The sequence below is a fragment of the Bufo gargarizans genome, chromosome 4 (assembly GCF_014858855.1).
Source record: "Bufo gargarizans isolate SCDJY-AF-19 chromosome 4, ASM1485885v1, whole genome shotgun sequence".
In the NCBI taxonomy this organism is placed as follows: Eukaryota; Metazoa; Chordata; class Amphibia; order Anura; family Bufonidae; genus Bufo; species Bufo gargarizans.
The window spans coordinates 457196295-457219989 of record NC_058083.1 but is presented as its reverse complement, the minus strand read 5'-3'; the positions used below and the strand labels follow the sequence as shown (position 1 = coordinate 457219989).

General features: G+C 41.2%; 1 protein-coding gene across 4 annotated transcripts in view; it reads left to right on the top strand.

The window, feature by feature from the left end:
* The window catches only part of CCDC88A (coiled-coil domain containing 88A), a 200775-nt gene that overhangs the window by 122782 nt on the left and 54298 nt on the right, over nucleotides 1-23695 (top strand). For all 4 annotated transcript variants that reach the window (XM_044289367.1, XM_044289368.1, XM_044289365.1 and 1 more), the window contains 8 exons: nucleotides 1881-2065; nucleotides 4558-4695; nucleotides 5468-6538; nucleotides 13748-13875; nucleotides 18350-18491; nucleotides 19797-19973; nucleotides 21232-21393; nucleotides 22255-22532. In XM_044289367.1, the coding sequence (XP_044145302.1) occupies nucleotides 1881-2065; nucleotides 4558-4695; nucleotides 5468-6538; nucleotides 13748-13875; nucleotides 18350-18491; nucleotides 19797-19973; nucleotides 21232-21393; nucleotides 22255-22532 (2281 nt within the window). The remainder of the gene's footprint in view (nucleotides 1-1880; nucleotides 2066-4557; nucleotides 4696-5467; nucleotides 6539-13747; nucleotides 13876-18349; nucleotides 18492-19796; nucleotides 19974-21231; nucleotides 21394-22254; nucleotides 22533-23695) is intronic.

Genomic DNA, 23695 nt, shown 5'->3' with positions numbered 1-23695 from the left:
AATATGATAGTACAATTAACCCCTTTAACGCACCTAAAGGGGTTAATTGTGCTATCATATCCCCCAGTAAGAGATCGGGTGCTGCCAGGCAGCAGGGGGCAGTCTTGTACAAAGTTTGTAGTGTATTCTAACCTGAAGCGTCCCCATCACCATGGGAACGCCTCTGTGTTAGAATATACTGTCGGATCTGAGGTTCACGAAGTAGCTCATATCCGACAGTATATTCTAACATAGAGGCGTTCCCATGGTGATGGGGACGCTTCAAGTTAAAATATACCATCGGATTGGAGAAAACTCCAATCCGATGGTATAAAAGAACTCCAGACTTTACATTGAAAGTCAATGGGGACGGATCCGTTTGAAATGGCACCATATTGTGTCAACATCAAACGGATCCGTCCCCATTGACTTGCATTGTAATTCAGGACGGATCCGTTTGGCTCCGCACGGCCATGTCCGTGGATCCTCCAAAAATCAAGGAAGACCCACGGACGAAAAAACGGTCACGGATCACGGACCCACGGACCCCGTTTTTGCGGGCCGTGAAAAAAAACTGTCGTGTGCATGAGGCCTTAAAGGGAATCTGTCACCTATTTTGACCATATAAAACCGTTAACGTAGCAATGTGCAATAAAGTACCTTCTTACCTACATGGGTCTTCTTTCTTTTATTCAACTTTTCATTCTTATTAAAAAGCGATTTTTCTGATATGCAAATGAAGTCTCAAGGTGCCCGGAGGGGCGTTATTACTCTGCTCTAGTGCCCAGTAACGCCCCCTGGCAGTGCCCAGCCGGCCTCCTAAGAAATAAATGTCCTCCCACATACTTGCCGAACGCCACCGCCCCCTCCCCACTACGTCATTTAATTTATTCACTGCATCGGCCCTTGCTTCCTCCTCTGTTGTCCTCCTCCGAAATCCTGCGCAGGCACAGTATCGCTGAGTGCCTGCACGATACTCCTGCTCCAGAGGGCAACAGCCTCACTAGTGTCACTGGGCATGCGCCGAGCCCAGTGACGTAATTAGAGCGCTGTTGCCTCTGAGAGATTCTAGAGGAGGAAGCAAGGGCCGGTGCGTGCAGTGAATAAATTAAATGACTTGGTGGGGAGGGGGCGGCACCGTAGGCAAAGAGAGGAGGGAGCACAGACGATGCAGTGAATAAATTAAATGACGTAGTGGAGGGGGCGGTGCAGTTTATTTCTTAGGAGGCATGCTGGGCTTGGAAGAAAGGCGGGCTGGGCACTGCAGGGGGGCGTTACTGGGCCTGGGCACTAGAGCAAAGTAATACCGCCCCTCTGGGCACCTTGAGACTTCATTTGCATATTAGAAAGATCGCTTTTTAATAAGAATGAAAAGTTGAATAAAAGAAAGTAGACACATGTAGGTAAGAAGGTACCTTATTGCACATTGCTATGTTAACGGTTTTATATGGTCAAAATAGGTGACAGATTCCCTTTAAGTAAGCAGACACCTTCACATAGTGAAATAACTTCTTGGACCCTTTGCCCCTCAAGGAATGTTATCTTTCATGATCTCCATATGCCCTAATACTTTATTTGGACATGGGCTATCCACTAGGTACAATCCTTTTTGTTCTAGATATCAGAGTCTCTTTACAGTAGGAACTATATATAACATCTCATTACATCATATTTTGTTTTGGAAGTTATTTCATTTTTGTGTTAGGTTGAAAAATACTGGAATGTTTTTGGAAATTATATTTATAATGTAATTATTGTGACTTATTCTATTGATTTATGTTGTGTAGTGAATTTTAATCAAACGTGTATCGATTTGTGAATCAGAGGGTAATTTAATGAACTACGATGGCAATGCATATCATTTTTCCTTTCTTTTTGACTCTACTCTAATTGTTTTACAGCACCTCAGAAATCTCTGGGGCATGAAGTAAATGAGCTGACCTCCAGTCGCCTGCTGAAGCTAGAGATGGAGAACCAAACATTGTTGACTACTGTAGAGGAGTTGAAGAATGCTATGGGTCCAACAGAAGGTGCTAATGCCAAAATTCTGAAAATTGAAAAAGAAAACCAAAGACTATGCAAAAAGGTATGTTTATTTATGAACTGAAAATTGACATAATGAGTCACTTGTATGAGTCTAATAGCACTAAAAAATATAATTGCTGCCCAGAGCAAACAAAAAGACTAAGGGGGTAATTTATTACACTGAAATACGCCTATACGGTTAGTCGCATAGCCATCTGTGACTTCTCCCCGCTCACACCAGGTCTAAAATTGTGGGTGTGGCGTGGAAGGGGTTCTGGCGTGGAAGTCTATTTCAGGCATAGAAAAAGGTCTAAATGTAAGAAAGCTCGGAAGCTGTCTTACATATAGAGCTGGCGGAGGCCTCTTCATAACTTCGGCAGAACCACTGCCAGTTTAGGGGTTTATTAAGACCAGCATCTAAAATGCCGGTTTTAATAAATGTGCCCCTTAAGCTTTTAATATTTCTAGTGCACTTTCAGAAATTACAATGGAACCGTTTGAAAGGCTATGGACACCCTTGACATGGAAAAAAAATATTTTACGTATATTAGTGGTTACCTTGAGAAAATAAAAAGTTCACACATCAGTTATTTGGTCAGTTATTTCCATCAGTTATTGTGAGCTAAAGCCAGTACTGAAGCCTAATCAGAGATGAGGTATAATGGAAAGATCTCAACCTCTTCTGTGTTTTTGATCCGCACCTGGTTTTGGCTCACAATAATTGATGGAACTTAGATTAAGTTGTAGTCAGAACTTCTCATTCCTTCATTTCAATATGAACAATTTCCTCCCCTTCCCGGCTGCTATCTTTAAGGGATGGGAAGAGCAGAGAGAGCCATCAGAAGCAGGAGTAGTTCTCTGACAGATTTATGTCAGACTTAGACTACTTTCACATTAGCGTTCGGGGCTCTGCTTGTGAGTTCCGTTTGAAGGCTCTCACAAGCGGCCCCGAACGGATCCGTACAGCCCTAATGCATTCTGAGTGGATGCGGATACGCTCAGAATGCATCAGTCTGGCACCGTCTGTCCTCCGCTCCGCTCAGCAGGCCGACACCTGAATGCTGCTTGCAGGTGTCCGCCTGCTGAGCGTTCAGACTTGCAATGATCCGTTTGCCTCCTGGCCGTGCGGAGGCAAACGGATCCATCCAGACTTTACATTGAAAGTCAATGGGGGACGAATCCGTTTGAAAATTGAGCCATATAGTGCCAAATTCAAATGGATCCATCCCCATTGACTTACATTGTAAGTCAATGGGGATGGATCCGTTTGAATTTGACACTATATGGCTCAATTTTCAAACGGATTCGTCCCCCATTGACTTTCAATGTAAAGTCTGGACGGATCTGTCTGAAGCTACTTTCACACTTACATGTTTTTCTACAATATAATGCAGACGGATCCGTTCTGAACGGATCCCATCGTCTGCATTATATGAGCGGATCCGTCTGGACGGATCCGCTCTGAATGCAAGTGTGAATATAGCCTTAGCAGCACCACCAGCTACAATAGACACAGATTATCGCTAATGAGCAATAATCGACCCATTTAAAGGTGGCACCACTCACCCAATGAACAAGCGTTTTGCTCATTAATCAGGTAATGGATTATTAGAGCGGTCAGCTAAATTATAATTTGTGGGCAGCAGATCATGCTGTCTATGTAAATGCAGAGGTCACCTCCACTGATGAGCAGGTGATTGTCAGGAAGGAACGCTTCCTTCCCAACAATCGTTTGCTCCATCAAGTAGTGTGAAGAGACTATTAAACACACTCCGCAGGAGAAAATTAGTAGAAGTTTTTTTTAATGAAGCCTACTTAGAAAGTTGTTTGATTTTGCAAATAAACATTTAAAAAAATCCAGCACAAAGGAGTCTATAGCATTGAAAACATTGGAAATAGTAAAAATAACAATAGTTGCTACTTTTAACCATACATAAACTCCATTGCTTGTTTTTTATATACCGTATGTGCATTTGTAATACTGCTGTATGATCATGGAGGACCAGTGGAAATCAATATGTAAGTGTAAGGCGTTCACATAATTCTGTAACTTTTAGCATGCACATATGAAGAGTGCTACCAAATGTATGTCCCAGAAATATGCAACGGTATGCCAATGCAGTTACTTATGTATGCCATTGGCTCACCTTGTAAATAAATTTTTTTTTTTTTTTTTTTTTTTTTTTTTTTTTTGGGGGGGGGGGGGGGGGTTCTGTGATCACCTTGTATTGAAAAGTGTACTTTTTCAGTACATTTGAAAAAAAAAGTGTAAATATGTGTTAAAAGGGTACCCTTTCGGGAGACATCTAGCTAGTAATAGACTACATCACAAATATGATGTGAACAGAGCCTTATCATAATGGAAAACTCTCTTTATATCAGCATCTACTTATTATTTAAGTTGAAGTCTAGAGAGTGATTTATTTCATATCTGGATTAGCTTGGAAAATCAACTTTACATTGAGATGTTCCTCATTATTAGGCTTGCCACCATGGTGAAACCTTGATTAAATTGTATATATAAATACAATGACCTTTTACTTGACATTATAGCTTGAGAAAATAGAAGCTGAATTAAATCACGAGAGGCAAACCATCGAGAGCAGCCAACATCTAAGCAATGACCTCATGAAAGAGAAGTCACAGCTGGAGAAGATCATTGAGACACTGCGTGAGAACTCGGAGAGACAGGTATGGAGACAGAGCACACAAGACCCTGACTTAATCTGACTTACAGATGTCTTATAAATTGAATTAGAGAGGAAAAAACTGTTTAGCTCGACCCTACATATAATTAATGACTCTGCTTACAATGGCCATTACTAAAATGTCCTTCAAACCTTTTAAATAAATGTGTTTTTATCACAGTTAATGAGTGTCATGTGGCCTTATTCAGACTTTAAATAAGTTGAAATGGTCAAGTTTTTTTATTCACAGGGTAGGACATTTTCAGAAAAATATTCAATATTAGTTGACTTAACTTTATAACTATAGGAGTTTGTGCAATAAAGGTGAGATGTTCTTTTGAATTAACAGTGGTTTTGGATTGCCAAACTTAATATTTAGTTTCTCCCAAAACATCTTACAGTATCCTTTATTTATAGAGCATTGATATTTATCCAAGTCCATTTCATATTTGCTCTTATGTTTCCTTTTATGGAATTTATTATGCCATACACACACCTACTGTTGATCTGTGTTTTATAGATCCTTAATATGGTGTCATATCTGTAGGTCCATACAGTTGTTCTTCATGTTCTCCTCAATTTCATAAGAGGCTTTTTCTCATTTCTTAATACAGAATCCATGAGCAAAATCCCATGGAAGCACCACATGGCAGCACATGTAATGCCTACAGTTATGTAAACATAGGCGACTCAACAAGCCACTGTACATGTTCCATGTTATAGATATACTTGTTACCGGGCTAAACACTGATCAGTATTCCATTTGTGTATCTCAGATCAAAGGGCTAGAACAAGAAAATGAGCATTTAAACCAAACCATTGCTTCGTTAAGACAACGCTCACAGATTGGGGCTGAAGCTAGAATGAAGGACATTGAAAAAGAAAATAAGATTCTTCATGAGTCCATTAAGGAAACAAGCAGTAAATTAAACAAGATGGAATTTGAAAAGAAGAAGTTGAAAAAGGAGCTTGAACACTTCAGAGAAAAAGGCGACAGAGCAGAAGAATTAGAAAAGGAGCTCAACAGAATAGAGAAAGAAAATGAACATTTACAAAAGAAAATAACCAGTTTAAACATTGTCTGCGAAAAGACAGAATCCCTAGAACAAGAAAATGTAGGTTTAGAAATTGAAAACCGAAAGCTGAAGAAAACGTTGGATAGCCTCAAAAACCTAAAATATCAGATGGAATCATTAGAGAAGGAGAACAACCAACTTGAGGAGGAGAACTTGGGCCTACGGAGAATGGTGGAGTCACTCAAAAGCACAAACATTAAGGTGGCTCAGTTGGAGCTAGAGAACAAGGAACTTGAAAGTGAGAAGGAACAACTGAGGAAAGGTATGGACCTTATGAAATCATCTTGCAAAAAGATTGAACATTTAGAAGTCAGCTACCAAGGACTGGACACAGAAAACCAAAGATTACAGAAGGCTCTGGAAAACAGCAATAAAAAAATTCAACAGCTCGAAAATGAACTACAAGACCTGGAGACAGAAAACCAAACATTGCAGAAGAACTTGGAAGAGCTAAAGATATCGAGTAAGAGACTGGAACAGCTAGAAAAGGAAAATAAGCTGTTGGAGCAAGAGACCTGCCAGCTAGAAAAGGACAAAAAACAACTAGAGAAGGAAAATAAAAGGTTACGTCAACAAGCTGAGATTAAAGACATCACACTGGAGGAGGACAATGTAAAGATCTCAAATTTAGAGAGAGAAAATAAGTTACTTTCCAAGGAAGCAAGTACATTTAAAGAGTCATGTGCTAGGCTGAAAGAACTGGAAAAAGACAATAAGGAGCTTGTGAAAAGAGCGACCATTGATAAGAAAACACTAATAACACTAAGAGAGGTAAGCTGATTTCTAATTACATTTCTGTTCTGTAGATATAGTATAATTATATATGAGGAAAATCAGTACCTTCCATGAGGCAGTACACAGGTCATCTCACACAGCACAACCAAAACCCTACTGTGTACAGATGAGAGAGCATTAGCTCTGAAATAGTGCTGTCTACAGACAGATGTGTCTATGGTCTGGCCAATAACCTTAATTGTTTCAAGGCTCCTTAAAGGAATGGATAATGACTTACAGTGCAGCTATCTATAGGTGCCACTAGACAGTTTTCTACCATCCTGCATACTTTTTCCTAGGGATTATTGCATCAAACTCCCTAACCTTTGTTGTATCTCCACAATGAGTACCTTCCATAAAACTACTAAAAAAAGAAAATAATTAATGTGGTTTTCTGGGTTTTTAATATTGATGACCTATACTCAGGATAGGTCATCAATATTAGATGGGTGGGGTATGACCAGCAGACCTTGCTGATCAGCTGTTTGCCTCCTCGCAGCTTACCTAGCGCAATGCAGTCCACTGGATAGCAGTTGTGCTTGGTATTGCAGCCCAACCTCGTTCACTTGAATGGGACTGAGCTGTGCCTAGGCCATGTGACCAATGAACATGATGTCATTGGCCTAGGAAGAGGTCTCAGTGCTCACCTAGCTGATCAGTGCAGGGAGTCGTACTCCTGCCGATCTGATATTGATGACCTATCCTGATAGGTCGTTATTATCAAAAACCTGGGCAACACCTGTGTATTATTGTGGGATCTGAGGTTCGGGAAAAAATGGACTTAAGTGCAAAAGGAGAGTTTAACAGTCACCAAGAGTGTGCAAACCAATGAGCCAGCTCCAACTGACCAGCACCCAACATGGCATTTGGCCGACGGCCATATGATACAAAGAAAGGTGATTGTAGCAAAACATCTTACTCTGATGATGTCTTCAAAGGAGCTGAGATTTTTGTTCCAAAACTAAGGGGCCCTGCGCTGGTGGTGGACCATGTCCACTTTTTTAGATTTGGCATGAGTGGGGAAAGGTCACAGATTGTGGTGCAAAGGACCTTTGTGCTGCAATCTGTGCCAGAAATACGCCTAATATTGGCATATTTCTGTTTAATAAATGACCCCCTACGTGTTTTCTAGTCTCCTCGCCCCACCTAAAGGTTAGTACACATGTACAGTAACCTAATACTGCAGAAATGCGGCCAGGTAGACATCACTAAACAACCACAAGAAATTAAGGGGAAAGAACCAATTAAAACTAAAACCTTGCTTTACACCCTGTAAATCCAGTTATGAAACTTTTTTATTTTGATTGCTGGAGGTTCCTAATGAAAAATACTGACTGTATACATGTTTTTCTCAATTTAGTAAATTAATATCCCAGTTTAAAAGGAAGAAGGGGTTTGAGGAAAAAAGGGAGGATCAGATTTCATGGTTAACTAGAGAATTATTTTTGCAGAAGGAAGGAAGACACCTGTTGTCAGTTTTTGTTATTCGCCTTTCATCTGTTTAAGACGCAGCTGTCTGCTCCTATTTTGTCTTCATGATAACAGATATTTGGAAAAAAAATATGAGCACATTTAACATGTTAGAGGAATACAAAAAATGCTTGCTGTATAATTTCTAGAGCAAGACATCACGCCTTGAAGAATTTTTAGCATTCTCACTCATACCTAAGTTAATAACCATCCTAGCATTTTTGCACAGCAATGAAAATCCCAATTGATGTGACCAATATCAGTACCAAAAAGAATATATGGATACTCATTAAATCACATAAAATAATATGCCAACACAAGATATCATCATACCATACAAAATTTTATTATAATCACTGTAATGCACATGATTGACAAAACACAGGGTTAAAAACAAAATAAAAAACACTAGGGCTGATGGTTCATGATTGGTGGACTGAGGAGATAATAAAGTGCAAGTGCAAATGCGCGGTCAGCAACAAGAATAAGTAAATAGGTAGATCAATAGATACTGGCGCCAACGACTACAAAATTAATAGACCAAAAAGGGTTCGTACATCAAACAAAATATCACCAGCATCACCGTTGTGGCACACACGGAGCATGAAGGCGTACAGTATCAAGTAGGTGAAGAGCCAATACAGCTTAATATTAATCACCAGAAGTTGGTTACTTCTACCAAAAAAGAGGAAGGCACCGTTTCAAGTTATACTGACCGCAATAAAGTCCACAGCAAAACACAAGCACCACCAGTCCACTCCCCAACGCGCGTGCTAATGCTGGGTATATATGGGAAACACATGATGCAAAGCAGATCACAATGGAGGTCACTGATTGGCCCAAGCTTCCGAGCATAATTGACAATGGCACAGGAAAGGTAGAGTATTAATGCACTGACTGCATCTCGCCTGTATATAGGCTAATGAAAGGCGCCGCTCATTATATGGCGCATGAACCTCTGCCCAGGTGCCAACCAGTGCATGCCAGTCCCGCGGTCCGGAGGAGGAGGAACACACGTGAAGACGTGTGATCTGCATCATTACGGAGCGAGAGGACGTGGCACCATCGCGGCGCATGCGCCTGAGGTCAGGCGCACAGCGGCAGCCACACTTGGTGAGGGAGGCTAAACTGGCAATAAAGAATATATGTAAAAACACGCAGGAGGCCGGCTAAAATGCTTGAATACCTAATAGAAGCAGGGGGTTAAACACTATAATATAGTAAATAGATTAGTGAAACAAATATAAATAACATAATGTTAGGTATAATTTCATAAATAGATGCCCAAATAAATAATTAAAAAGCAATTGAAGCAAGCTGAATACCAATACAAAAATGGATGTGAGGATGCACAGGGGGCCAAATGAAATGCTTCAATACATAATGGAAGAAAAGGGTTAAACACTGTAGTATAGTGAGTCAACATAGTAAAACTAATAAAAATGACATAAATGTGAAGTGTGATTGCATAGATAAATGCACTAAGTACATGATTAAGAAACAATTGATTAATTTTGTGAAAAATACATGATTAAATAACAATTAATGAGTTTTGTAAAAAGGTGAATACCACGATCATAATAAATCAAGATATAAATACTAAGTATCATATAAACCTAAAAAACCAAAGACAAGAAATAAAGTGATGAAGGCAATAGAATAAAAATGTGCAAATTAGTAAAAAATGAAAACAAATAAAAATGAAGAAAGGTGAAACAAGGTGATAAATGTAGGGCATACCACATACCAAGCACATAAAGATTATTAATCAGGGGAAAAAGGGAATAGATCTACCCCATATATGTGAAAATAAGTAAAATATATACAAAAAAGAGTGACGTGTGAAAAAAAAAACCTAAAAGAGAAAAACAAGTCAAGAACAAATACAACACAAACAAAGTGAAATAAAGAGAAACACCAAGTGTAAGTGTACAAGAGCACAAGATTCGTGCTAAATTGCACATTGCATACCCCCTAAACACCAAGAGGATGCATACATTTAATGCATCAAAAGAACATTTAAGTGATTAGTGCCATTTCATCAGACAATTAGACCATGTCATGCCACAAAAGCAATTTGGCAAAGAAACAAAGAAGCCCACACTTGCCTCATCGCGGTATAGCATAGCGGACCCACACCAATTCACATATACCAGAACAGGAGCAATCAGAATACGCCAGCCAAATATTGGTAAGATAGAGTGTTGCAGGCCGTTAGAAACAATTCAGAAACAAAAGAAACAATGCCCCAATTGCAGACCTATAGAAACAATTAAAACAAAAGAAATAATGCCCCAATATAATGTACCCAGCGCCAACACCAAAAGCTGATAACATAAATAATATTAAAATAGCAACGAGAATTTAAGGAGATGCCATTACAAAAAAGACGCAAAAGGGATTTTATCATTAAGTCCATACGATGTTTGTGTTTTGCGCTTCACTATCCACTTGCTTTCCACTTGTTCCAGACGTTTGAAGATATCGCCTCCTCTTAGGCCGAGGTGTACTCTGTCAATCCCATGAAATTTCAAATCTTGCCACCGGTTGTGATGTTTATGTCAAAAATGTCTTGCCACTGGTTTAAGTTTGACAATTTTGTCCCTTTCTGAGTCATTAATCTTGGCAGCCGCCCTTATGTCACTCTGATGTTCCTGGATACGAATACGAAATTCCCGTGTAGTCATCCCGACATATATAAGACCACAAGGGCAGGTAGCATAGTAAATGACTCCAGATGTACTGCAATTAATAAAATGCACAATATTGTATGTTTGTTGACCAAAGGAATCACTGAAAGTGTCCGTTTTGACAATGGCCTTACATACACTGCAATGGCCACATTGCACCGAGCCCCATTTGGGACCGCGTGTCTGAGACCAAAAACGGTTTTAGGTGGAACCTAATGGCTGCACAAGGATGTTCAGATTTCTACTGCGCTTTGCCACAAATGCTGGAGTTGGTGTAAGGATACGTTCAAGATCAGGAACCGTTCTCAATACAGGCCAAAACTTGGAAAAGATCTTTCCAATATTAGACCATTGCGTATTGTAGTTAGTAATCATCCTAACTACCTGCGGGGAAGATGAAGTATCCCTGTGTCTGGACATGAGAAGTGTCTCCCGCTGTGTATTTTTTGCACGTAAGTAGCCCCGTTGTATGTCTTGTTGATGATAGCCCCTTTGTTCGAAGTGTCGTCTAACTGTGTCGGATTCGCGTTCAAAATCGGTATTAGGTGTACATATTTTTTTGCACGTAGGAACTGACCAATAGGTATCGACCTCTTCTGGTGCCTAGGGTGAAAAGAAGATGCATGAAGTAGGGCATTCACAGCAGTTTCCTTGCGATGTACACAAGTTTCTAAAATTCCCGTTTCGGACGCTTTGATATCGATGTCCAAAAAGGTAATCTCATTCAAAGCGATAGTTTGAGTCAAAGAGATGTTCCAATCATTCGAATTTAGTCGCATCAGGAATGAGTCAAGTGCACATTGAGTGCCCTGCCAAACAAACAGGATATCATCTATGAATCGCATCCATGATACCACCTGACTATCTGCTTCTTCCATAGACACCTGAATGGAACATGTTCACGTTCCCAGTGTCCCAAAAACAAATTTGCATCCGATGGCGCGCATGTCGCGCCCATCGCTACCCCACGTAACTGTATATAGTGGTGGTCAACATTACTTTTGGAAAAACAAAGTTGTTGTGTGTCAAAACGAAATCCAGTAGTATCAACAGTAAGTCTACTAGTTCAGATGTTAAATTGCGCATCTGTAGAAAGAAACGTGAGGCCCTAAGGCCTAAATCGTGGCGGATACAGGTATATAGAGATTCAACATCGCATGACACTAAGAACATGTCTTTCTCCATCGCAATATGGTCATGTCGCCGCAAGACATCTGTGGAGTCTTGTACATAAGAGGGTAAGCATTCAACACAGGGTTTCGGGTAAAAATCCAATAACCGGCATACTGGCTCGCACAAACCACCACATCCAGATACTAATGGTCTACCTGGTGGTATCAGCAGAGATTTGTGCACTTTGGGCAATAGGTAGAGTGTAGGTAGTACTGGATGCTTGACTATGAGGCCCTCGTAAAAAGACCTTGTAATGACCCCAGACACAAAGCTTCCTTCAGTATTGTGTCCAATTGGACCTTGAAATTAACTGTAGGATTTGACTGTAGACATTTATAACAATTGGCATCAAGAAGTTGTCGATGGGCCTCAGTTCCATACATCTCAGTCGGCCATACAACCACATTTCCACCCTTGTTGGCGGGTTTAAAAACCACACCTTTTAATTCCCGTAATTGTCTAAGTGCGTGTCTCTGTTCTTTATTAAGGTTGTCATATCGTCGTTTACTGGGAAGTTGATACAACTCCTGCACTGTCAGTTTGACAAACATTTCAATAGCAGAGTTGAGAGACAAGGGTGGAAATGTGGCTGACCGGCTACAATTGAATGGTGGAAATTTAGATGCACCTACCTCCTGTTCCAACAGTAATGCTTCTAATGTTCGAAGCACCTCCAATTCCTCCGGGGCTGTAAAAGTATCATCAACATTACTTTTGGAAAAATGTTTCTTGAAAATGTGTCCTTAATTGTGTAGATCTGGCTTATTATTGTGTAGAAAGACCTGGCTTATTAGCCACAAGCATAGATGGGGGGTGAGTTGGGGAGAATTCATTTCTTCATTAAAAGAAAATTAAAAAGAAAGAAAAATCACAGCAATTCCTCCACTTCTATCCTTTCTCATACCATCTCACAAACTTCAGGGCAAAACCTATTTGGCACTAAGGGTGGCTTCACAACCCCCTCTCCCACACCTTATTGGCACACTATGCCCTGCCCCCTTAGTGATGCCCGGTCTTCCATCTATCCTCCAGCTACCAGTATTATTAGCAGGAAATTAACCCCTGTGTTCCCTGACTAGCAATGACTAGAAATGAGGCAAGTACTGTAGTTCTTCAGTTTACCGTTCACCGAATGTTTATTTAATGCATTAAAAATGGTAGCAATTATGGATCACAACTCATAGAGTTGTCCGCTTAAGACCATTTTCTTGAAAGGTTCTTTAAAGGGCGTTATGCAAGAATGGGGTGAGTTTTGGCAAATCTCCTCCCCCATTCCCTCTTGCCTGCTTCCTGGCAGTGTTTCCCTGCTCCTTTTTCTCCAGACCTGTGATGCTCCGTGAAGCTCCCTAGATGTCAACATCTGATTTGACATCGCCAAAGGCAATCAATGGCTGCAGCGGAGAATGGATCCCCTTGTGTCATGTGACCATTTGTCATAACATAAGGGGAGACCATCAGCGCAGCGGCCAGTGATTGGCTGCAGCGATGTCTAACTGGACGTTGACCCTGAAGTATGCCCAGCGGAGCATCGCAAGCCTGGAAGAGAAGGCTCTGGGGAGTCGGCACCAGGAAGCAGGTAAGTAATCCTTCTTTTACAGGTCTGACCAAGTTGGGGTGGTTTGCCAAAAAACCCTCTATTCTTGCACAATTCCTTTAACTATGAGCTGATGAAGTGTGTCCTGCTTCTGGAATCTATGGGCAAACCTGGAAGAAAGTCTTCTGTTTCCCCACAAGCGATCACAGTGAAATGAAGCATTGCTCACTTTTCAAGTTCAAAGACCTATCCATGTAATGTGTAAGGAACAGGTGACATTTGTAGCCTAATTGGGAATTTGAAGTAGCGTTTTAAAAGGTGTCTCGTTTGCATGTTTAGGATTTGGTGAACGAGAAGTTGAAGACGCAGCAAAATAATAATGAACTGGAAAAACTAACCCATGAACTGGAAAAGATTGGACTGAATAAGGATCGACTGTTACATGATGAGCAGACAAGTGATGATAGGTAAGCCCAAAAACATTACTGAACGTTGCCCAAATTTACAACTAGGTGGCCATAGCCTGCTTTGTGGCCATACTGCATCTTCCAGTGCATCTTTCAGGTTTACGTGGAACAGATTTCTGTCTTATTAATCCTGAGAGTATCCATAAAATATTTTGGCTCTATTGGATGTTATGTTATGAAGATATTCTCCCCAAAGAGCACTGCTTCTATTGGAAAATATTGTGGGACCATATGGTAATAAACGGAGTGCCTATGGATTTGTGATACTTACTGACCCATAAATGCTCTATGTGCCACCATACATGGTCCATGCGTGGTCTAATGGTATTTTATCATATATATCCCTTGGCGATCTTTGTGTTGTCAGGCAGCATTCAACCTACATTTTAAATCAATGTGAAAGAAGTATGTAGAACATCTGTTGTCTGTGGATTATCATTCCCCATTTTCAAAGCTTCATACTTTTAGCCTTTTATTTTGTGACGGGGTCATCGGGTTACTTAATGAAAAGGTAGCTTTAAAAAAATAATAGCAGACTCAACAATTAAATGTAGTTCCTGTTGCTTTCATGTTATCATTCCAGTCATACCAATGGAGGCAGACGAAGCTACGAATTGTTCTGTACTGGGATAGGATTTTTGCTTGAATAATATAATAATACTGGAGGTTTTATAACCTTATTAATAACCTAAATAACCAGACATTTTTGTTATCAGTTTTATGCATCTCGGCTTTAGATTAACATTTTTTTCATGTATTTAAATTGATGAATGACGTGTCCTGTGTTTTTTTTTTTTTTTTTTTGCTTTATGCTTGTGTTGTTTTTTTTTTTTCGTTGCTAGGGAAGGTATGGTAGTAGCATTATTTTTATTTTTTGTTTTTACTCTTTTTATTAAAATATGTCACATGAACAACCTGAGATCTGCCCCACTGGTCAATTGCTCTCCGGTTGCTCCCCAACCTGTTCGCCTTGGCCATTATGCATATTGGGAAAGACTTTTTCAAAAGTCCCCCCCCCCCCCCCAAAAAAAAAAGTTGCAAACTTACTCCAGTAGGGGGATGACGTAGAAAAACAGGAGCAGCATGCCCATACAAAAATGATGCCAATCTAGCTGTATTCACCCCTTATGTTTAATCGTCAGTGCATTTATTAGCAAACATATTGGGTAAAAAGCATTCACCGATATAAATATAAAAGACTTTCCGTATATAATGTTAGTCTGTGTTTTCAAACGATCGGCATATCGCTTGCCTAACCGTGAATCGTGAATTGTGCGTGTGTCATAGCATGAGTGTGTTCAAAAGGACTCGGGGTAGCATACCTGTCCGTAACGTTTTGGGGGTAACGCCCCCTTTGTAGTGAATTATGTTTAAAGATGCGCCAGATTTAACAAACAACGTACGGCATTTGATAAATTTGGTGCAAAGTACACCAAAGCAGACTCACAATAACTACGCTCTTGATAGTCTGCCTTACTGTCCATCGCCCTGTTCTTGATTAATATTGCAGCAAAGTCCTAGACTGTTCATAAATACTTGGACCACCTTAACTTTTTTGTGCACTACCCAGTAAGTTTCCATGTCAGCTGAGCGTTAGACCTCCTTTAGATGTGGACAGACAGGAGAATGGCAGCTTTCATGTGTTGCTGGTTACCACTGCCAAAACAACTAGAGTTATAGTGTACACCGGCCCCACGCTGCAGGGGCACCTAGCATGGAATTCTGACGACTTTGCAGATTAAGAAGGAGGGGATGTTGTGTAGAAATAAAAATGTTGTGCTTGGTCAGCTGTGAAATTGACCTTTCTTTGAAGAAATGTAAGAAACTGAAAATACCTAAGTTACAAGCATATGCGGCCTTCATTACAAGTTACAAACATTTTAATACAGATTTACATTACTACATTTTGTTCATGTCTGCTCATCAAACATTTTTTTTTATTATTGAAGAAAAAAATTTATGTGAATTTTCCTGTCTGTCTGTCTTGTACAGTGAAATTTAAAGGGCTTCTGTCACCCCACTAAAGTCATTTTTTTTTTGGGCTAGTTAAATTCCTTATACTGCGATATATGAGAATATAATGTTGTCACTTACTTTCATTCAGCAGTTTCTTATAAAAACTAACTTTTATAATATGTAAATCAGGCCTCTACCAGCAAGTAGGGCGTCTACTTGCTGGTAGCCGCCGCAAAAAAACGCCCCCTCGTCGTGTTGATTGACAGGGCCAGCCGCGATCTCCTCCTCCGGCCGGCCCTGTCAGCATTTCAAAAATCGCGCGCCTCTGTTCATTCGGCGCAGGCGCTCTGAGATGAGGAGGCTCACCTCCTCAGAACTCCCTCAGTGCGCCTGCGCCGATTACATCACCGAAAGAGAAGTACTCATCGGCGCAGGCGCACTGAGGGAGTGCTGAGGAGGCGAGCCTCCTCATCTCAGAGCGCCTGCGCCGAATGAACACAGGCGCACGATTTTTGAAATGCTGACAGGGCCGACCGGAGGAGGAGATCGCGGCTGGCCCTGTCAATCAACACGACGAGGGGGCTTTTTTGCGGCGGCTACCAGTGAGTAGACTCCCTACTTGCTGGTAGAGACCTGATTTACATATCATAAAAGTTTGTTTTTATAAGAAACTGCTGAAGGAAAGTAAGTAACACCATTATATTTTCATATGTCGCAGTATAAGAAATTTAACTAACCCCCAAAAAAAATAAGACTTTAGTGGGGTGACAGAAGCCCTTTAAGACTACTTTCACACTTGCGTTTTTGCCTGATCTGGCAGGGATCAACGAAAACGCTTCCGTTAGGGTAATACAACCGTCAGCATCCGTTATAAATGGATCCAGTTGTAGTATCTTTAAAATAGCAATGACAGATCCGTCTCTAAAACCATTGTAAGTCAATAGGTGCCGGATCAGTTTTCTATTGTGTCCGGCAACATTGACTTGCATTGTGTGTCATGCCAGATCCGTTTTGCTCCGCATCCCATGCTGGACAGAAAACCGCACCTTGCCGCAGGTATGGGAACGCAACCAAACGGAACAAAATGCATTCTGGTGCACTCCGTTCAGTTCAGTTTGCCCCCATTGACAATGAATCAAGGAAGCGTTTTTCTCCAGTATTGAGATCCTCTGCTGGATGTCAATACCGGAAAAGTTAAAGGCAAGTGTGAAACTAGCCTTGATCATCATTTGAAGATGTGAACAAGCATCCATGTTGTTAAGTGGAATGTTTCTATTAGAGATGAGTGAATGTCTTTAAATGAATTTCAGGTCCAACTTGCAAAATTTTTCAAAAATTCCATTTGGGAACAAAACAATTTTAATCAAATCAAATATGCTGCAATTGCTCTGGAATTTGGTATCTCACGCTCTCTCTCATTCGCCCAAAACAAATAATTTTTTTTTTAGCTTCTATACAATCAAAACTTTTTGGGAAATTTGGGAAAAATTCTGATTCGGTAGAATTGATTCGCTCATCTTTCGTTTCTAGCAATTAAAACCTAGCTAATACCTATACATATAAAAAAAATTCTCATCTATTTTTACTTTTTGACTGTAGATTTTTTATTTTGTTGTATGTACATGATTATGGGGGCTGCCATCTTCCTGAATTGCATGTAGACATCCACTTTACACAGGCCACATGGACCATAGACACACTGAACATATTCATTTTGCTATTTGGAAGAGTCTCCTAGACGTGTTCTCTGCAGAGGTCCTTGTGCAAGAAAGGAGAGTACATAAGCTGTGACATCACCTACTGTTAAGGGGGGTTGTCCAAGTTATATTTATTGATGACTTATGCTCAGGATAGGTCATCAATATCAGATCGGCGGGGGTCCGACAGCCGGCACCCCTGCCGATCAGCTGTTTGAAGAGAAGGCGCTCGCCGTGCCACGACTGCCTCCTCTTCACTGTTTACCTGCTCGCCGTCGCATCAGCAACGGTGAGCAGGTGTAATTACACCCATTCATTTCAATGGGATGGATCGTTCCTATACACTTGTATAATAGGATGGCTTGGGTGTAATTACACCTGCTCAGCGCTGTAGATGCGACGGCGAGCAGGTAAACAATGAAGAGGAGGGAGTGCTGACACCGCGCGCGCCTTCTCTTCAAACAGCTGGTCGGAGGGGGTGCCGGGAGTCGGACCCCCGCCGATCTAATATTGATGACCTATCCTGAGGATAGGGCATCAATAAAAATACCTTGGACAACCACTTTAATAGTGGAACGTCTTATCTATTTATAGGTGTGATGATAATCTGATGACTGCTGAAAAGAGAGAGAACAAGTAGCGTCAGCATATGATTCAGCTCAGAAGCCCGTGGGAAAACTGCAGAATTTTAGATATATTTTAAATATAGATAGACATGAAAAATGTAAAAATCACAAAACATTATTTTAAAAATATGTTTAACATACAAAACCTGATGTAAACAATAGGTAATTTTCTGATGACACATTCCCTTTAAGCAGCAGGTACAAGCTCTTGGAATCAAAAATAGAATCAACGTTAAAGAAGTCACTTGAAATTAAAGAAGAAAAAATTGCTTCTCTTGAGGCTCGGTTAGGAGAGTCTGCTAATTTTAATCAACAGCTTCGCCAGGAATTGAAAACTGTGAGTATAAATTATGTAGATTTTTGAGGGATTGTCCCCTGAACTGGACCATGAAAGAGGCCAATTTGTCTTAACAGGGGTATTCTGGGTAATTATAGGTTTGATTCTGAGTAGAATGGTACAAGACTTTAAAGGGGTTCTCTCACTTCAATAAGTGGCATTTATCATGTGGAGAAAGTTAATACAAGGCACTTACTAATGTATTGTGATTGTCCATATTGCCTCCTTTGCTGGCTGGATTCATTTTTCCATCACATTATACACTGCTCATTTCCATGTTTACGACCACCCTGCAATCCATCAGTGGTGGTCGTGCTTGCACGCTATAGGAAAAAGCACCAGCCTCTCTAGTGCCCTGGAACGAGGGAGCGCACATAGGCTAGTGCTTTTTCCTATATTGTGCATGGACGACCACCACTAATAGATTGCAGGGTGGTCTGTAACCATGGAAATGAGCAGTGTATAATGTGATAGAAAAACCCCTTTAAAATGTCCTACAATGTTGAATTCGAATGTTTGGCTTCAAGAGAATGGGATAGAACTACAATAACCAGGCATCACCACCAGACTGTGTATAGAGGTGTGTCCGGTTCCTCCACACCACGGCTTCTGCAAGCAGCTGATCGGCAAGGATGCCAAGAGTTGCTGATCTGATATTAATGACCTATCATATGAAAAGGTCATCAATGATAAAACCCTGGAAAGCCCATTTAATACAACCTTATGGGTACTGTAGTGGTTGTCACTTTTAGAAATCCTGATTCCTGATAAATAAAGGGGTTGTCCTTGGTTAGAACAAAATGATCTGCTTTTTTGTATTCCTTCAGACAGCACCATTCTTTTCCATAGGCTGTGCCTGGCATTGCATTCGATTGACGGAGGTTGAGCAGATATACTAGATGCAGCTCATGGACAAGAGTAGTAATGTTTCAGTAATAACAGCAGGCCCCATTTTATAAACCTGGACAACTCCTTTAAGATTTTACATATGTGAACGAGGTGCTCCAGGATTAGGAAAACCTTTTCCAGATGCTGTGCCTGTCCATGGGTTGTGCCTGGTATTGCAGCTCAGCTCCATTGAAGTGAATGGGGGTTCCTGGAATACCACACACAACCTGTGGACAGGAGTGGTGCTATTTCTGGAAGAAAGCAGGCATGTTTTTCAAATCTTGGACAACCCCATTATGGACTTATACTTCAAACTACTGTTTATTTGGAAAATGGCCTTTAGGTATGAATACCCCACATCTACCATATGTATGCCAGTTGGAATTGTATTAGACCCTATGTATTATTTTTCGTCAGGTGAAAAAAAATTATGAAGCCCTCAAACAGAGGCAAGAAGAAGAGAGGTTGGCACAGAGCTCTCCTCCGAGGCCTGGGGATGACACTGTGCCTGTGAATAAATGGGAGAGGGAGAGTCAGGAGACCACCAAGGAGCTGCTGAAGCTCAAGGATCGATTGATAGAAATTGAGAGAAACGTAAGGCATATTTTTGGGTGTGAATACATTGCAGAAATATTATTGTGAAATGTAATTATATAGAATATTTATTACATGGTTCCTGGAGCGCGTGTGATAATAGATGTCCTTTTTTCCTCTGACAAGCAGGCAATTATTGACAGCAAAGGGTTGGACTATAAGAAGCACTTTTTTGCAAGAAACAATCTTGCTAAAAAGTGCCTGAATCTCATAGTCTGCAGTCAAAAAACTGCTATACAGTGCTGAATCAGTTACATAATGGGCATCGGCGACGCCCCATCGACCCTACTGACCTACAATGGAGTCTGTTGGGTTCTGCCCAGGTGTCTACCATTTTGCTCTAACATATATAGTGTTGCTAACAGTGCTGTTTTTTCCCCGTCACAAACGATGGAATCTGCAATAGAAGCTCCTAAGAAGACAATAGCCTTAAAACACTGAACAAAATCAGCACCTTGATATGCCACACCTGTGAGGTGGGATGGATTATCTCGGCAAAGGAGAAGTGCTCACTAACACAGATTAAGGGTACTTTCACACTAGCGTTTTTCTTTTCCGGCATAGAGTTCCGTCACAGGGGCTCTATACCGGAAAAGAACTGATCAGGCATATCCCCATGCATTCTGAATGGAGAGTAATCCGTTCAGTTTGCATCAGGATGTCTTCAGTTCAGTCGTTTTGACTGATCAGGCAAAAGAGAAAACCGCAGCATGCTACGGTTTTATCTCCGGCGGAAAAAACTGAAGACATGCCTGAACGCCGGATCCGGCATTTTTCCCCATAGGAATGTATTAGCGCCGGATCCGGCATTCAGAATACCGGAATGCCGGATCCGTCGTTCCGGCATGCGCAGATCGGTAAAAATGAGAAAAATGTACAAGACGGATCCGTCGGTCCGCATGACAAGCGGAGAGACGGATCCGTCCTTGCAATGCATTTGTGAGACGGATCCACATCCGGATCCGTCTCACAAATGCTTTCAGGCAGCAGCAGATCGGCGGATCCGGCGGCCAGTTCCGACGACGGAACTGCCCGCCGGATCACACTGCCGCAAGTGTGAAAGTAGCCTTAGACAGATTTGTGAACAATATTTGAGAGCAATGGGTCTTTTGTGTATGTAGAAAATGTTTCAGATCTTAGAGTTCAGCTCATGCAAAATGGGAGCAAAACCGAAAGTGTTACGTTTATATTTTTGTTCAGTGTATGTCAACTTAAATAATGCCTACGGCGGTACTCCTTTTTTTTTCCATTTTCTCAGAATGCTACACTGCAGGCAGAGAAGCAAGCCCTAAAAACTCAACTGAAACAACTGGAAACACAGAATGATAATTTGCAAGCACAAATCATGGCTCTTCAGAAACAAACAATTTCACTGCAAGAGCAGAACACAAACCTACAGACTCAGAATGCCAAGCTTCAGGTAACCGGATTTACAGGCACATATTATCTGGTGTCTTAAGACCCTCTTACTCAGGCCAATGATTGGGGCAATTATCGGGAAGGAGCATTCCTAGGAACATTCATTATCAATAATTGTGTAAATCATTATTTCTGGGCAGCACAAGTGCCATTACCTCTTAAAACAGCTGATCGATGGGGGTGCTGGGAGTCAGACCACTGCCAATCTGGTATTGATGACCTATCTCGAACAAACCCTTCAATCATTATTAGACTTAGATTATTTGCAATTTTGGGGCAAATTATCGGGAACAAGCATAGAAACACTTGTTCTTTATAACCGGCCCGTATAATTATGCTGTTGATCGGCTGATTAACTAATGATTGCTTGTCTGATGATTTACATCTTTGATGCAGGATGATAGATGCACGATTATCAGCAGCACGTATTCTTGTGGAATCAGGGATGTGCTACCAATAATCATTAAAACTGAATTGGAGAGGAGCAACTTTGGTAGCAATCGTTCCTCCTCCTCTCACTTTGCATCGGCCTGTATCATAGACTGATGCAGACGAGTGCCTATCGACATGTTTATCGTTGATCGGTGCTCATCCTGCCCGAAAATCAGGCAGTGTAATAGGGTATTTACACTATCTGATATTCAGGCCAACCTATACTATAATGACCTTATAAAATGTCTGTGCCTCATGTTCCTAGTCGCCCATCTGCTCCTGTTTACCTCAGGACACAAGCACTTCTCTCTCCATTCCATGACCCTCCCCATATTCAGTTTCTGGACACATCTCATACCAGTTGACACCATCACACAACCTCTTTAGATGAAATGTTATGTATGAAATTCTTCATCTTCCAAATCTGCAGGTGGAAAACTCTACATTGAACTCACAGAGCACCTCACTTATGAACCAAAATTCCCAGCTCCTGCTCCAGCAGTCAAGCTTAGAAAGTGAGAATGAATCTCTAGTGAAAGAACGAGAAGAACTGAAATCCATGTATGATTTATTGGTAAAGGATCATGAGAAATTGGCTCAGGTTCATGAACGCCAAGCAGCGGAATATGAATCTCTTATTTCTAAACATGGAACCCTGAAGTCTGCTCATAAAAACCTCGAGGTGGAACACAAAGATCTCGAAGACAGGTATGTCTCTTGTGAGACTTTGTTTAAGGCCATATAACATGCGTATCTGGCAGTTTTAGATCTCTTAATAAAATATACAACGTCATTAATGTAATATAGTAAAGGGGTCTATTGCTGGCAGACAGGAATGCTGTCCTCTACTATTTTTGGATTAGCATCCTTTATAGAATATGGAATTCCTGTCAACCCTAAACACATTTTGTAAACTGAATCCAAAATTCTGTGTTGATTATTCTCTATAATCGAATTTTTCGTTATAGCTATCGGATCTCAGCTTTTGTAATCTCCAAATTCCTATGCACTAAAACAGAGTTATATTACATAATTCTGGGTTCCTGCAGACACCACTAGAGGGCGCTTAATGCACGCTGTACTCTCCAGCCCTCTAGTCACCCGCGTTCCTCCTTAGTTTGCCACGGCATATGTGTAGCAATTATTCTTTATCTCGCTGGTAGTTAAGTAATGTGCTTTTTATAATCACTCGGCCATTGTTGTACTGGAAATCAACTCTCCTTAGTCTTTGATAGACTTGTGCTATACACAGCAGCCAGTCTGGAGAGGCAGAGGTGCAGAGAGGCAGTCTGGACCAATGATGACACAGGAGGTGTCATCACTACCTCAGACCCGCTGTAGGCACTGTAGCTAAAGTGTAGTCACAGGTCACAGCTTTGTCTTAAAGGGCTTCTGTCACCCCACTAAACCATTTTTTATTTTTTATTGTTTACTTATAATTAGGGATGAGCGAACTCGAACTGTATAGTTCGGGTTCGTACCGAATTTTGGGGTGTCCGTGACACGGACCCGAACCCGGACATTTTCGTAAAAGTCCGGGTTCGGGTTCGGTGTTCGTCGCTTTCTTCGCGCTTTTGTGACGCTTTCTTGGCGCTTTTTGAAAGGCTGCAAAGCAGCCAATCAACAAGCGTCATACTACTTGCCCCAAGAGGCCATCACAGCCATGCCTACTATTGGCATGGCTGTGATTGGCCAGAGCACCATGTGACCCAGCCTCTATTTAAGCTGGAGTCACATAGCGCCGCCCGTCACTCTGCTCTGATTAGCGTAGGGAGAGGTTGCGGCTGCGACAGTAGGGCGAGATTAGGCAGATTAACTCCTCCAAAGGACTTGATTAACTGATCGATCTGCAGCTGTGGATCATTGAGCTG